Raw genomic sequence first — 15,366 nt, forward strand, 5'->3', positions numbered from 1 at the left:
GATCCACGTCGTCAGCGAAGCAGATGAACTGGCTGGATCTATTGAAGATCGTGCCCCACATGATAAAGGCCGCTAGTTTCATCATACCTTCAAGCGCAATGTTGAACAGCAGGCAGGAAAGACCATCGCCTTGTCGAAGTCCCTCGCGAATTTCAAACGGGCTTGATAACGCATTCAAAATTTTCACACAGCACTGTACACCATCCATCGTGGCCTTGATCAGTTGTGTTAGTTTCGCAGAGAAACCATCTTCGTTCATGATTTTCCATAGCTCTACACGGTCGATAATATCGTAGGCTGCCTCAAAATTGATGAATAGGTGGTGCGTGGGAACTTGATATTCGCGACACTTTTGAAGGATCTACCGCAGCGTAAAGATTTAGTCCAATGTCGATCGCCCACCCTCAAAACTGGCTTGATAACTTCCAACAAACCTCCCTGCTAGCGGCGAGAGACGGCGAAAGACGATCTGGGAGAGCACTTTGTAGACTGCGTTGAGAATCGTGATAGCTAGATACTTCTCTCATTCCAACTTGTCGCCCTTCTTGTATATTGGGCATATTACTCCCTCCTTCCACTCCTCCGGTAGCTGTTCTGTATCCCAGATCCTGGCTATCAGCTGGTGCAGACAGAAAGCCAACCTATCCGAGCCCAGTTTGATAAGCTCCGCTGCGATGCCATCTTTTCCAGCTGATTTATTGTTCTTGAGCTGCTTGATGGCATCCTTAACCTCACCTATCGGGGTCGGAATGTCTCCCTCATACGCTGTGCTGATGAATTCCTCCATCCTTATCCCGACACATTTCGGCTCGCGGCACAAAACCGGCGCGGGATGCCTTCAGTTTCTTGTAGAACTTACGTGTCCTTGAGAACGATACAGCTGCTCCATTTCCTCGCACTCCAACTGTTTCAGGTGGCGCTTTTTGTCTCGGAACAGATGGATCTGCTGTCTTCGCTTCAGTTTATATCGCATCACGTTTTGACGGGTCCCTTGCTGCAGCATCAATGCCGGCGCTGCATTCTTCTCGTCTAGAATCGTCTGACACTCCTCGTCGAACCAGCTGTTCCGTCGTTTCCTCTCGACGAACCCTATAGCACCTTCCGCTACGCTGTTAATGGCTGCTTTTACATTACTCCAGCAGTCTTCTAGAGGGGCTTCGATGAGTTCACCGTCTTCCGGCAGTGCTGCCTCAAAGCTTTGCACGTAATCAGTAACGACTTCGGGGAATTTGAGTCGTTCCAGGTCATACCTTGGCGGGCGACGGTAGCGGATGTTGTTGAAAAACGAAAGTCTCTGGGGCATTCTCATTAGAAGATAGTGATCAGAATCGACGTGTGCGCCACGGTAGGTTCGGACGTCGATAATATCCGAGAAGCGCCTTACACCAATCAAAACGTGATCGATTTGAGAATCGGTCTGTTGTGGTGATCTCCTAGTGTACCGGTATGAGAGGTTATGTTGGAAGGCCATGTTCTTTGAGGCGGCGAAGTCAATTAGTCGAAGGCCGTTTTTGTTCGTTAGCCGGTAAACGCTGAACTTTCCAATAAACGGTCTAAATTCCTCCTCCTGGCCTACCTAAGCGTTAAGATTTCCGATAACGATTTTGACGTCATGTTTTGGGCAGCTATCGTATGCACGCTCCAGCTGCGCGTAAAAGGCGTCTCTATCTTCGTCGTTACTTTCTAGGTGAGGGCAGTGCGTTAATTATACTTACGTTGAAGAGTCGGCCTCTAATCCTCAACTTGCACATTCTGTTGTCGATTGACCGCCACCCAATCACGCGCTTCCCTCATTTCATCCATCACAATAAAAGCTGTGCCCAGCTCGTGTGTGTTGCCGCAGCTCTGGTAGATGGTATAACCATCTGTGTACGTATGTCGGAGAGTATGCGGGTACTTCCAAAAAAATTAAGGGACTTGCAGTTCCATGATCCGAGTGTTCAATCGTTAGTCCGTTTTCGTTGCCTGGGTCTATGCCGATTGTTCCGGTCCGAATTTACATTGTAGGTACTGATGATTTTTACGGTTTTTACGGCACCAACCTGTCTCGCATGAGGACCATCGTGTCAGCACTGTTCGTTTGCATGCTTCGGAAACTGGAATAGACATTGGCAAACGTACCATGTATTAAGGCGATGAAATTTATTTGAAAAACTGGTAAAAGATCTTTCGTATAAGAATAAATTTAAATTCAGAAATTTGAATTTTATTACAACACAATAAAATTATTTCTTGTATGAATGAAGGAGATGATTTGATCAAATACAACTTCGCAGAAGTTTTCTAGAGTAAATTTGAATTTGTACAATAAAAACATGAGTATATCACATTAAGCTGTATGTCATATGTAGAACGTAAAAAAACTTTCTTGGCGTGATACTCAATCTTTGTGTCCTTGAGTAAACATTGCAAGTTGATTAGGTAGATATGTGCTAACTAAATAATCTATTGACAGGTCAGCTAGGCTTTCGATTTCGGCTTTTCCATTTTCTTGCTGTAACAACTTCAGCTCCCTTTCCAGCTCACATCCCGGTTGTCCAATATAGGGACGTTTCAATAACTCTGTAGTTCTTGCGCGGTCACGGTCGGTGAGAGGAAGCTTCTTTAGCTGCAACAGTGTTATATGGGATGGTCGAACCCCAAGCCACTGAATAGTCGGAACAGCCAAGCTATGCGATTGGTGAGAAAGTGCCTTAGACATCGAAATAAAAAATTAGAGCAGGAAAAAAAATAACTAAGCAATTCATACCAGCGAACCAAATTTGTAAACGCAGTAGATTTCAATTCCATAAGGATCTGCGTCCACTAGCGCATACATGGGCATCTGATATAAATTCCAGATTTTCTTCAACAGTAATCGAGTTCCAACATCCGGATATCCTTTACTCTAAAGATAAAAAAAATCCAGTTAGAATTATCTTCTGAGGCGACGAAGCACCTACCGTAATCAACACCACTCTCTTCAAAAGCCGCACCAGGATACCATCGTCTAAAAGCCGTCGAAAAACAGTATCCTTCTCCACTATAAGCAACATATCGGCATTAACACTAATCTCCATCGATCCATGTACGTCGCCAGGAATCAAAGTTCCCAAGGAATTAAAACAGTCAACTGTTTCATCATTTCTTGAACGAAATTGTAGAGGCCCTGCCACCAGTCCTTTTGAAGACGCAAATATGTTCAGTTCCCAAGGATCAGCATTCAACAGAAAACAAACATCTCGAAGACCTTCCTCCATCTTTGTTTGATTGCCGGTCAGGTTGGGATCTCGATAGTAGAGTTCACGCTTCGTGCATGAAGATTGTGTTGCTAGAAGTTTGAAGATTTCCGATAACAAGAACATCACTAGCTTGAATCGATGCTTTCCCTGCTTACTATCGAAGCGGATAGTTTTCATTGTATTTTCTTCGGGCTTTCGAGTTAAACTACAATCGTTTTTTATTAACATGTTAGTATGAAAGAATTAAATGGAATAATTACGTACATATCGTTTTCAAAAAAACAATCGTCCCAGGTTGCTTTTGATTTTACTCTCAGAAAAAGTTTGTCTCCTTTTAACTCCATCTTTTTAAGTCTTTTCAATACTGCTATTATTGATGAAATTAGTTCTTTGGATCGTTCTGATAGAGGTGCTTGCTTCTTCAAATGTTCAAAATCCAGACGTGGGATTACTGAACGAGAATGATTTTGTACAATTTTTTGAGTGTATATTTCAGAGTCGTAAACTGCATCACAATGAGTAATCGGTTTATGGAGAACATCTTTTGAGTCTGTCGGTAAAATAATACCGAAATTGTTTAAGTAAGGTTCTTGTTCAGAACAATTGGTTGTCACATCATTTATCACCGTACAACGATTGTCCGCATTATTTTCGGCGGGATTCTGATTATTTCTTTGATCTTGATCACTGATGCAATTGGTCTTAAATGTAATGGCGGGAGTTTCGAAAGCAACGGCTATCATTTCTGTACTATTTTGATTTTCGTCACAAACGACTTTTTCTTCAAGTTTAATCTTAGCAACAGAACTGTTATTCTGGTTAACGTCATGTAAACTAGAATGAGTCGGTTCTTTTTGTGTTTTAGTGTCAATTGCAGGATAGCTCATTAATCTGTTGCATGTTAACATTTTATCCCAGTACTTTACGTCACCGTCGATTGGCATATCAGTGACCGATAAATCTTTATTTATCAGTAAATTAGTACCCAATTCATTAAAATTGTTTATTTGTTGAGAAACATCAGACCTATTAGTTACACAAAAGTTTTGTGAAGGCTCCAATGAGAGTACAGGCACTTTAAAATTCCCATCACAGCAACAGGGCTTTGAGTTTGGAACAATATCAGAATCCGTTTCACTGATTTCTTTATCACAATCACTAAAAATACTAGTAATGCTAGTACCACTAACCAATGAGTCGTTCATAGAATCATCTTCACTAATTATATCAGTGTCCGTGGAACACGAAATTAGGGATTCAATACTGGAAGATTCAAGAGGATCACTTGTGTCCATTTGATTCGAATCGAATGAATCGAATGAAAACACAGAGTTTGATGGACTTGACGGAGGAGTTGAGTCGAAAAAAGTTTCGAGAAAGCTTGAGGTCTAAATTGGAAAATGAATCAAAGCATGAACTTAAAGCTTAAAATAATATCAGGCATACACTTACATGATCATTCATATTGTACGTCGTGATTTGATTCGTTACACTGAAAAAGGGAAAATATACAGTTTTAGTCATTACAAAACATCGAATGTAGACAAAAATTATCATTTATTCGAAGTCATCGGATACAGAAATATTCTTAACGATAACGCTAAATCTAAGTTACAGTTATCATCGACACGCATTTTCCCCGACCATAAATACAATTCTATCCTATTAGATCACTCCTCGCCACAGTGACGTAATCGCCCAGTTCAGTGACCAAGCGCATCGCATCGTAAACCTTCTAACTCGTAAGTAAACACTCCTGCTGACAAGTCGATGAGGATAGAGAAGAAAAAAAACTAGCGAACGAGAAAGAGATGGAAAACAGGCACAACAAATAAATACCCCCTTCTAACATCATCCGGCGACCGATTATTGCACAAATCGCCACCGCTACCCGCCTTCCGCCATCGTTCGCCCGTTGTGACCGGAAAGACAAGCGCGGGCGTCGACGGAAGTGAAGAGCGAGGCAGGCAGGGGGTAAACAACATTCGCATGTGCAACGCGCGCATGTGACTGACACCCGCGCGAATGCGATGAACCGCGCCGCGTTTTCACACACGATCGTCGTTCGGATGCCCTAGCCTACTAGAAGCTAGACTAGTGTTCGTGCGAGCGAGCGTTAGAGGAAGTTCCAGCTCAGTAGTGACTTTTTTCGCGCACTTAACTGCCGCTCTGCTAGTAGATTTTAGTATCATGACCGAAAATTCGCGCTGGTGTTGGTACACTGCGGTGTATACGTTTTTTTTTTTGCTCACAGATATTGACGACATTTCAAGTCCAAGTTCATTGCCTCAAATACGTTCTGGTGCTGCAAATAAATCACACACGAGCTGTTTTTTCTCTTTTTTTTTGCGAGGAGGCTGATTACGCCGTTCGCCTGGAAGCGGGGTATTTTTAATTGATAAATAAATACTGTTCCAGGCTGCGTGTGGATGGGGCAATTGCGGTAATGAAACGTTATCTAGCTGGTAAACAACGTTCACAAAAAAGAGTGCAATTCCGCAAGATTAATATCGAGTATTGTTCTACCGGGAACGTATTTACTTTCCCTTTCGCTATTTGCACGGGAGTCGAGAGGTTGCAACCCCCCGCAGCATTTTCATATTCACTTTATGCTGCACCATCAAAACACAACACAGAAGACCTTCAAAGTGCATGGGTGGCAGGCCCCTACATATGTATGGGTTTTTTTTTCGATGCTGACCTAAATTGGAAGCAACCGAGCGAGTAGGAATTAACGTCGTCTCCTTCCCCGGCCACCCAGTCGATCACTGGCGTCGAGCGTCATGCTGCTTCTGTTTTGGAGCTTCGATTCCGAAAATAGTCCGGGCAGCGAAGAGTAATTCTACGCAATCCAGCAAAAGCAAGTAGGATGGATGTTGGTACGGTGAAAAAGGTTCGCGCGTGCACTCCACCACGACACGGCTGCATGTTTATGTAAATCACCATTATGGATTATTTTGGGGCGGGGGTGCTCGGTTACATGTTTGTTTTCGACTGGAGAGCGTTGCCAAATTGACGGGTTCGAGGTTTTATATTGGCGTTGTTCCTTATATGTGGAGAAGAGGTGTAATTCGGTATTTGACATGTTTATGGGATAACTACATGGCTTGGATGGATTTATTTAAAAATTTAGTCGAACCTCAATGAAGCCAAAGTATCTTGTTCCCAGAATCAGAAATTCTGAGATTTATTTTTGGCCGAACCGTATAACCTGACATTTTAAACCAATTATATGTGTTTGGTTTTTTGAAGTAGAATACTTCTCTCAAGAAGTTCGGCTACATAGGGATGTGAAATGAAAATCTAAAACCGAAAAAAGTGAAAAATATGTCCAATTTCAAATGCTAATAAATCGGTTAGTATTCGATGGATTTCCTTCGTTCTTGCAGCAACAGATTGGAAAATCTTCCAAGATTCTTCCCAAAGAAAGATAATTGTAATTTTATTATTCACACTATTGTACTATTGAAAATAGTCAAGCCTTGTCAAAACGAAAAATTCGACCTCTGATTGGTCGTTATATGCTTGCTTCCCAAGCACGGTCGACAGGATCATATACCTTGCAATTGAAAACATGCTATTTGGCCTATATAAGAGCCTGTTTCAGCCAGAGCCGCTCATAATAGTTCTAGACAGCGACAACAGCAGTCGTCCTTCTCAGCAGCAGCACTAGCTCTGTGGTTGGTCACCACGTCTCAGGAGCAGCGCGGTTTTTCTCAGCGTGTGTCGCCAGACAGCCATTATTCCCCCCGTGTTGGGGCAGCATGAAGATTGCCATCAGGAAATCCAATTTTGGAAATCAAAATGCCTTTTTTAAGGTAAATAAACAAGTCATTGAAAGTTAATAATTTTTGTCAACGCAAGCAAGCATTCTGTGTTGCATCCTAACAATTTAAATTTGTCGCACCCGTCTAATTTACTGAATGTGAAATAGCTTCCACAGTGCATGTTGTCCGTGTATCTTAATTCCCCCAATGTTATGGCAGCTCAAAGGTTGTAATTATCAACAGATTTTGAACCGCAACATGCTTTTTTTCAAGGCAAATAAAAAAATAATTTAAGGTTAATAATTTTCTGGCATCAACACAAGCAGACATTCTGTGCGGGATGCAATCAAATTCTGTTGTAGTTGTCTAATTTTTACTTTATTTAGTAAACTCCCCACTGTAGGGGCAGCGCAAACGCTGCGATCAGCATAACCGACATTGAACAATAAACTGCCCTGTTAGAACGCATTCACAAAAGCAGTTAGTTCGACTATGCAGAGCTAATATGAAGTCGATTCAATCAATCAGCATAAACAGAATTTCGTCGTCTCCTAGCTGCCAAGTTGCAACATGATGCAACACGCAACAGCGAGCAAACGAAATCGCTTGATGTTACAAACCGCAATAAGATACGGGTTAAAACCGTTGCGTGTGTGAGAGCACCATCGGTGTTTATTTGCTGGATACACTATCTACTGTCTACTGAACGCAATAATCTGCTTACATGCGACATGGGGACGGGAACATTTTCTTCAACCAAGCTGCACAACACGACACAAAACATGTTATTTTGTTGCTTCAATGAGAGTGCTATCGGTCCGGCTCGACAGAATGTTCACAAGAAATCATTTTTGTGCATCCGTGCAACGAAACTGAGGAAAAACTTTAGAAACTGAAAAAAGAGGTGGAGCTTATCAAATGATCGCTCTGAACCAGAATGAAGTCACACATATTTTTCAAGTTATATCATTCCACCACGTACGTAAAATAATTCATTCCTATTTTCATCCCTGTATAAGAGCCTGTTTTAGTCGAAGCCGCTCATAGTAGTTCTGAACAGCGACGACAGCAGTCCTCCCTTAGCAGCAGCGGGAGCGAGCAGTGGGTACCATCGATAGCGGATAGCGGCCACAACTGTGGCATGGCTGCGAATAAGTGTGGCAGTTTCAGCGGATCTCACCATCGATAGCAGCAGGGCCAGCAGATGCAGGTACAGCGGATACCAATGGCGGCCACAACTGTGGCATGGCTACGATTAGCGTTGCAGTTGCTCAGCAGTTGGGCCAGCGTATAGCAGCCACAACTGTGGCATGGCTATGCATAGCGTAGCTGTTGCAGCGGGTATATCAGCATCGATAGTAGCAGGGTCAGCTGATGCAACGACACTCCCTTCACTAAAATGCTGTTTCAGTGTGGTAGCGGAAGCAGCAGGCTTGCATGAAGTGAATACATCAGCCAGCAACTTTCTCTAAGGCCTCTGCCATAGTAGACGCGAAAAGCGGCGCGAACCGATTCGCACGGCCGTAGGTTAATGTACAGCTCTACTGATGGCTACAGCCGAGCGCTTTTCACGTCTATTATGGCAGAGGCCTAATGGGAGAGTTGTATCATTTTGTTCAGAAGAATATTACTGTCGGTAATATTACAGAGATGCGTTTGCGTAAACCCGATTTTGAATTGAACAATTGTTCTTTTGAGAACAAATAACACACTTATTTGAAGAGTTAATAGCTTTTGGTACTAATAGCAGTATAGTGACAGCCTCAGCGGTAGATGCAGATGCAGCCGGTACTTCCCTGAGGCCGATGTAAAGGTAAATGGGAGCAGCACGGCGAAACAGTTCGGGTTATGTTGAGACGCGCGTCATTTTTCGTTGTTGATATTCCCCACATGAAACGACGCGCTTTCGTATGATAGCGGTGGTATTAGCGGTAGATGCATTTGCCAACACTTCCTCCAGTAAAGCCGTGTCTAGTTTTCAATGTGAAAACACCTTTCTCATTGTGTTGACCGTGCGCCTTAGTCCTCACTATGAAGGTAACACAGAGATGTAAGATAAACACTACATCCTATGATAAATTGAACAATTGTCCAACAAATGAATAAATGAAGATTTAATTTTGAATTAGAATACTTCTCTCAGGAAGTTCGGCTACATAGGGATGTAAAATGAAAATCTAAAACTGAAAAAAGTGAGAAAAATTTCAAATGCTAATGAATCGGTTAGTTTTCGATGGATTTCCTTCGTTTTTGCAGCAATCGATTAGAAAATCTTCTAAGATTCCTACCAAATGCATGAAATTGCAATTTTATCATTCGAACTATTGTGCTATTGAAAACTCTTAAGCCTTGTCAAAACAAAATTCGACCTCTGATTGGTCGTTATACCGCGCTTTCCCAAGCACGGTCGGCAGAGTTATGGACCTAGTAAATTGGGAATGCATCATTTGGCCTATATAAGAGCTTCATCAGATAAAAAACAAACATTTCATTGGATATTAAATTGAACAACTGAAATTTGAAGAACACAAATGATTATTTGAAGAGTTAATATTTTCTCGTTTTGCGCTTTAATCCAAAGTTAATTATCTTCATCTACATGCATACTCTGACTATTATTACGTGTTTGCGTCGCTTAGTGTTTGGCTACGGTCATGCAAAACGCAAATAACGGCGCGATGCGATTCGGCAAGACGAAATCTGTTGAAATGTATAGCTCTACTTCGCCTTAAAAAGAGCTGTACATTTCACCACGGTAAGGCGAATCGCATCGCGCCGGCATTCGCGTTCTGCATAACCGTAACCTTTGTTCCGTTCCCGTTTAATGATGTCGTATTAAATGTGCATATTACAATTCGGCAGCACTTCAACTTCTCATTTGCACAAAATTTAAAAATATCCAATGAACTTCATTCAAAATATCAGACAAAAAGAAATTACAATACTGCCAATGAACGGTCAACATTTATTTACTAGAAAAAATGACTGACATGCAAGCAGCCAGGTTATCTTTCTTGTAAAAGTATTCTACTTCAACCTTGCGGTCGTGGCTTTGCATACAACCTTCCTGTGATTTTTAAAGTGAGTTTGAAAAAGCATCTTGAGATTTTTCAAGGGGCGACTCGTCCATAGGTGCACCCTGTGCATAGCACACGGGGACGCCAGGCAAAATATGAATTTCAAATCCAAATTAATATTTATATTTTATTAGTTTTTAGTTTGCTTTGAAATAGTTACAAAGAGAAAAACTTGCGTTTTTGAAGTAGAATACTTCTCTCAAGAAGTTCGGCTACATAGGGATGTGAAATGAAAATCTAAAACCGAAAATAGTGAAAAATATGTCCAATTTCAAATGCTAATAAATCGGTTAGTATTCGATGGATTTCCTTCGTTCTTGCAGCAATAGATTGGAAAATCTTCTAAGATTCTTCCCAAAATAAGATAATTGTAATTTTATTATTCACACTATTGTACTATTGAAAATAGTCAAGCCTTGTCAAAACGAAAAATTCGACCTCTGATTGGTCGTTATATGCTTGCTTCCCAAGCACGGTCGACAGAATCATATACCTTGCAATTGAAAACATGCTATTTGGCCTATTTAAGAGCCTGTTTCAGCCGGAGCCGCTCATAATAGTTCTAGACAGCGACAACAGCAGTCGTCTTTCCTTAGCAGCAGCACTAGCCCTGTGGTTGGTTACCACGTCTCAGGAGCAGCGCGGTTTTTCTCAGCGTGTGTCGCCAGACAGCCATTATTCCCCCCGTGTTGGGGCAGCATGAAGATTGCCATCAGAAAATCCAATTTTAGAAATCAAAATGCCTTTTTGAAGGCAAATAAACAAGTCATTGAAAGTTAATAATTTTTGTCAACGCAAGCAAGCATTCTGTGTTGCATCCTAGCAATTTAAATTTGTCGCACCCGTCTAATTTACTGAATGTGAAATAGCTTCCACAGAGCATGTTGTCCGTGTATCTTAATTCCCCCAATGTTAGGGCAGCTCAAAGGTTGTAATTAGCAACCGATTTTGAACCGCAACATGCTTTTTTCAAGGCAAATAAAAAAATAATTGAAGGTTAATAATTTTCTGGCATCAACACAAGCAGACATTCTGTGCGGGATGCAATCAAATTCTGTTGTAGTTGTCTAATTTTCACTTTATTTAGTAAACCCCCCACTGTAGGGGCAGCGCAAAAGCGCGATCAGCATAACCGACATTGAATAATTAACTGCCCTGTTAGTACGCATTCACAAAAGCAGTTAGTTCGACTATGCAGAGCTAATATGAAGTCGATTCAATCAATCAGCATAAACAGAATTTCGTCGTCTCCCAGCTGCCAAGTTGCAACATGATGCAACACGCAACAGCGAGCAAACGAAATCGCTTGATGTTACAAACCGCAATAAGATACGGGTTAAAACCGTTGCGTGTGTGAGAGCACCATCGGTGTTTATTCGCTGGATACACTATCTACTGTCTACTGAACGCAATAATCTGCTTACATGCGACATGGGGACGGGAACATTTTCTTCAACCAAGCTGCACAACACGACACAAAACATGTTATTTTGTTGCTTCAATGAGAGTGCTATCGGTCCGGCTCGACAGAATGTTCACAAGAAATCATTTTTGTACATCCGTGCTACGAAACTGAGGAAAAACTTTAGAAACTGAAAAAAGAGGTGGAGCTTATCAAATGATCGCTCTGAACCAGAATGAAGTCACACATATTTTTCAAGTTATATCATTCCACCACGTACGTAAAATAATTCATTCCTATTTTCATCCCTATATAAGAGCCTGTTTTAGTCAAAGCCGCTCATAATAGTTCTGAACAGCGACGACAGCAGTCCTCCCTTAGCAGCAGCGGGAGCGAGCGGTGGGTACCATCGATAGCGGATAGCGGCCACAACTGTGGCATGGCTACGGATAGCGTTGCAGGTGCTCAGCAGTTGGGCCAGCGTATAGCGTAGCTGTTGCAGCGGGTATATCAGCATCGATAGTAGCAGGGTCAGCTGATTCAACGACACTCCCTTCACTAAAATGCTGTTTCAGTGTGGTAGCGGGAAGCATCAGCAGCAGGCTTGCATGAAGTGAATACATCAGCCAGCAACTTTCTCTAAGGTCTATGCCATAGTAGACGCGAAAAGCGGCGCGAACCGATTCGCTCGGCCGTATGTTAATGTACACCTCTACTGATGGCTGTACATTAACCTACAGCTGAGCGAATCGGTTCGCGTCGCTTTTCGCGTCTATTATGGCAGAGGCCAAATGGGAAAGTTGTATCAGTTTGTTCAGAAGAATATTATTGTCGGTAATATTACAGAGATGCGATTGCGTAAATCCGATTTTGAATTGAACAATTGTTCTTTTGAGAGCAAATAAAACACTTATTTGAAGAGTTAATAGCTTTTGGTACCAATAGCAGTATAGTGACAGCCTCAGCGGTAGATGCAGATGCAGCCGGTACTTCCCTGAGGCCGATGTAATGGTAAATGGGAGCAGCACGGCGAAACAGTTCGGGTTATGCTAAGACGCGCGTCATTTTTCGTTCTTGATATTCCCCACATGAAACGACGCGCTTTCGTATGATAGCGGTGGTATTAGCGGTAGATGCATTTGCCAACACTTCCTCCAGTAAAGCCGTGTCTAGTTTTCAATGTGAAAACACCTTTCTCATTGTGTTGACCGTGCGCCTTAGTCCTCACTATCAAGGTAACACAGAGATGTAAGATAAACACTACATCCTATGATAAATTGAACAATTGTCCTTATAAGGACAACAAATGAATTAATGAAGATTTAATTTTGAATTGGAATACTTCTCTCAGGAAGTTCGGCTACATAGGGATGTAGAATGAAAATCTAAAACTGAAAAAAGTGAGAAAAAATTCAAATGCTAATAAATCGGTTAGTTTTCGATGGATTTCCTTCGGTTTTGCAGCAATCGATTAGAAAATCTTCTAAGATTCCTACCAAATGCATAAAATTGCAATTTTATCATTCGAACTATTGTACTATTGAAAACTCTTAAGCCTTGTCAAAACACAAAATTCGACCTCTGATTGGTCGTTATACCGCGCTTTCCCAAGCACGGTCGGCAGAGTTATGGACCTAGTAAATTGGGAATGCATCATTTGGCCTATATAAAAGCTTCATCAGATAATAAACAAACATTTCATCGGATATTAAATTGAACAACTGAAATTTGAAGAACACAAATGATTATTTGAAGGGTTAATATTTTCTCATTTTGCGCTATAATCCAAAGTTAATTATCTTCATCTACATGCATACTCTGATTATTATTACGTGTTTGCGTCGCTTAGTGTTTGGCTACGGTCATGCAGAACGCAAATAACGGCGCGATGCGATTCGGCAAGACGAAATCTGTTGAAATGTATAGCTCTACTTCGCCTTAAAAAGAGCTGTACATTTCACCACGGTAAGGCAAATCGCATCGCGCCGGCATTCGCGTTCTGCATAACCGTAGCCTTTGTTCCGTTCCCGTTTAATGATGTCGTATTAAATGTGCATATTACAATTCGGCAGCACTTCAACTTCTCTTTTGCAGAAAATTTAAAAATATTCAATGAACTTCATTCAAAATATCAGACAAAAAGAAATTACAATACTGCCAATGAACGGTCAACGTTTATTTACTAGAAAAAATTACTGACACGCAAGCAGCCAGGTTATCTTTCTTGTAAAAGTATTCTACTTCAACCTTGCGGTCGTGGCTTTGCATACAACCTTCTTGTGATTTTTTTCGCGGACATGATTATGAATCCTTCCCCAAAATGCGATGTTCAGTATTGGTAGTTGAACAGGTAGGTTCAAAGGCCACGTATCGCCCCTGCTTTTTACTTTCATTCTCTATCGATTTCTCAGGAGCGACGCATTTCAGAGTATCCGATTATTAGGACTATACACATTAGGGTGGGGGAGAGTGATTGATTTTCTAAAACCAGGTTTTTTGGTTCCATTTGGGGCCCTAAAAATCCTAAATTTACCGGAGACCAATTGGTTTTGTCTCCGCTTGGCGCATTGCATTTCAAATTTGTATGGAAATTTGTATGGGAAACCCACTTTTTTGCATTTCCCTTTCGGGAGAGCTCAGCGATGCATTATTAATGGACTACACTACGTAAAAGTATAGTATTTCAGATGCTTAACAACTTTGCCGAAGACACTGAGAGGTATAGCCGTTCAATGTTAAGTACATCGAATTAAATGCCGAAAATCCTTTTTTCTATCAACACTACCAATGTCCGGTACATCAGTAGGATTTCCGTTAGAAGAAACCTGTCGTAAAGAGTTCATACACCCTGTTGGTTCGAGCAAACAAATTTAGGTTAATTTTCGTAGACGTAGACGTAGGTAGAACCTACAACGTGTTTTAGAGATTACTTCTGAAGGAAATCTGCCTATCGCATTGGCAACGGTGCATTGGCAGTGTTAGCAAAAAAAATAAATTTTCAGCGTTTTATTCGACATGCTTAACTTTGAACGACCATATATTTTTTTAGGAACATTCTAGCACTTAAATTATCTATCACACCCGAAAGGTTCTTCCAGTCAAATACAAGTTAAAGCGTGTTATTAGCTGCTTGGATGCTTCAAGTCGTGAAAGCTTGCATAGTAGAGCTTTATGGCCGATCTCATCGAATGCTGCCTTCAGATCCACTTGTGCTCTCTATTCAAGTGCTCTAGTTGAGGTTCCATTGAAGATAAGAACCATGAAAGACTCCTCCATAAAAGATGCTGAGAATTTATCTAGCTCAAAAGATGCATCGTAAATGGCTGCTGTAGGATCGGCTGATCTGATTCTTTTCTTATCCTTGCATCGGCGAATTACGCCAAATCGAGTTCATGACAGTTCAGAAGTTCTGGATGAAATTGGTATTTCGGTGAGAACTTAAACACTACTTGGAGCTATGCGTTCTATAAAAATGTCAATTTCTCTATGCTGTGTTACCCAAGGATGGAATAAATCGTATCGCATAACAATCATTCGGGTATGATTTCTGAACGTGCTGATCATAAGCTTTTTCTTCCCAGCAAACCATCGCTTATGAAAACTACACATTCTCACGCATGCAAGAGATAACTTAGAATAAAGAAATATATGGTAGCTTTCTTTGTCGATTTTGTTTCACTATCGCCGGCTGTAGGCGGAACGAGCAACATATAGTGAGTGTTTCACGAAAGAATCGTAAACGATTGCACTCCAGTGATTGCAACGATTCTTTCAAATATTGGTTGCTTGCAGGCGGAATTCGGTTACTCCACGTCGTGCTTTCACCGTGGTATACCACGGTGATTCTTAGTGATTTCAAATATCACATGCTAATGTATCATGCTACAATTTCCATAAGC

At 41.4% G+C, this 15,366-nt stretch overlaps 1 protein-coding gene across 1 annotated transcript in view; it reads right to left on the bottom strand.

The window, feature by feature from the left end:
- Positions 1-2,327: 2,327 nt before the first annotated feature.
- The window catches only part of LOC129720614 (uncharacterized), a 34,343-nt gene continuing 21,304 nt past the window's right edge, over positions 2,328-15,366 (bottom strand). Inside the window, exons 4-8 of the mRNA XM_055672102.1 lie at positions 4,674-4,713; positions 3,486-4,609; positions 2,943-3,426; positions 2,750-2,887; positions 2,328-2,692 (exon numbers count right to left, since the gene is read on the bottom strand). Coding sequence (XP_055528077.1) covers positions 2,381-2,692; positions 2,750-2,887; positions 2,943-3,426; positions 3,486-4,609; positions 4,674-4,713 — 2,098 coding nt within the window. The 3' untranslated portion in view covers positions 2,328-2,380. The remainder of the gene's footprint in view (positions 2,693-2,749; positions 2,888-2,942; positions 3,427-3,485; positions 4,610-4,673; positions 4,714-15,366) is intronic.

The sequence above is a fragment of the Wyeomyia smithii genome, chromosome 2 (assembly GCF_029784165.1).
Source record: "Wyeomyia smithii strain HCP4-BCI-WySm-NY-G18 chromosome 2, ASM2978416v1, whole genome shotgun sequence".
Taxonomy (NCBI): domain Eukaryota; kingdom Metazoa; phylum Arthropoda; class Insecta; order Diptera; family Culicidae; genus Wyeomyia; species Wyeomyia smithii.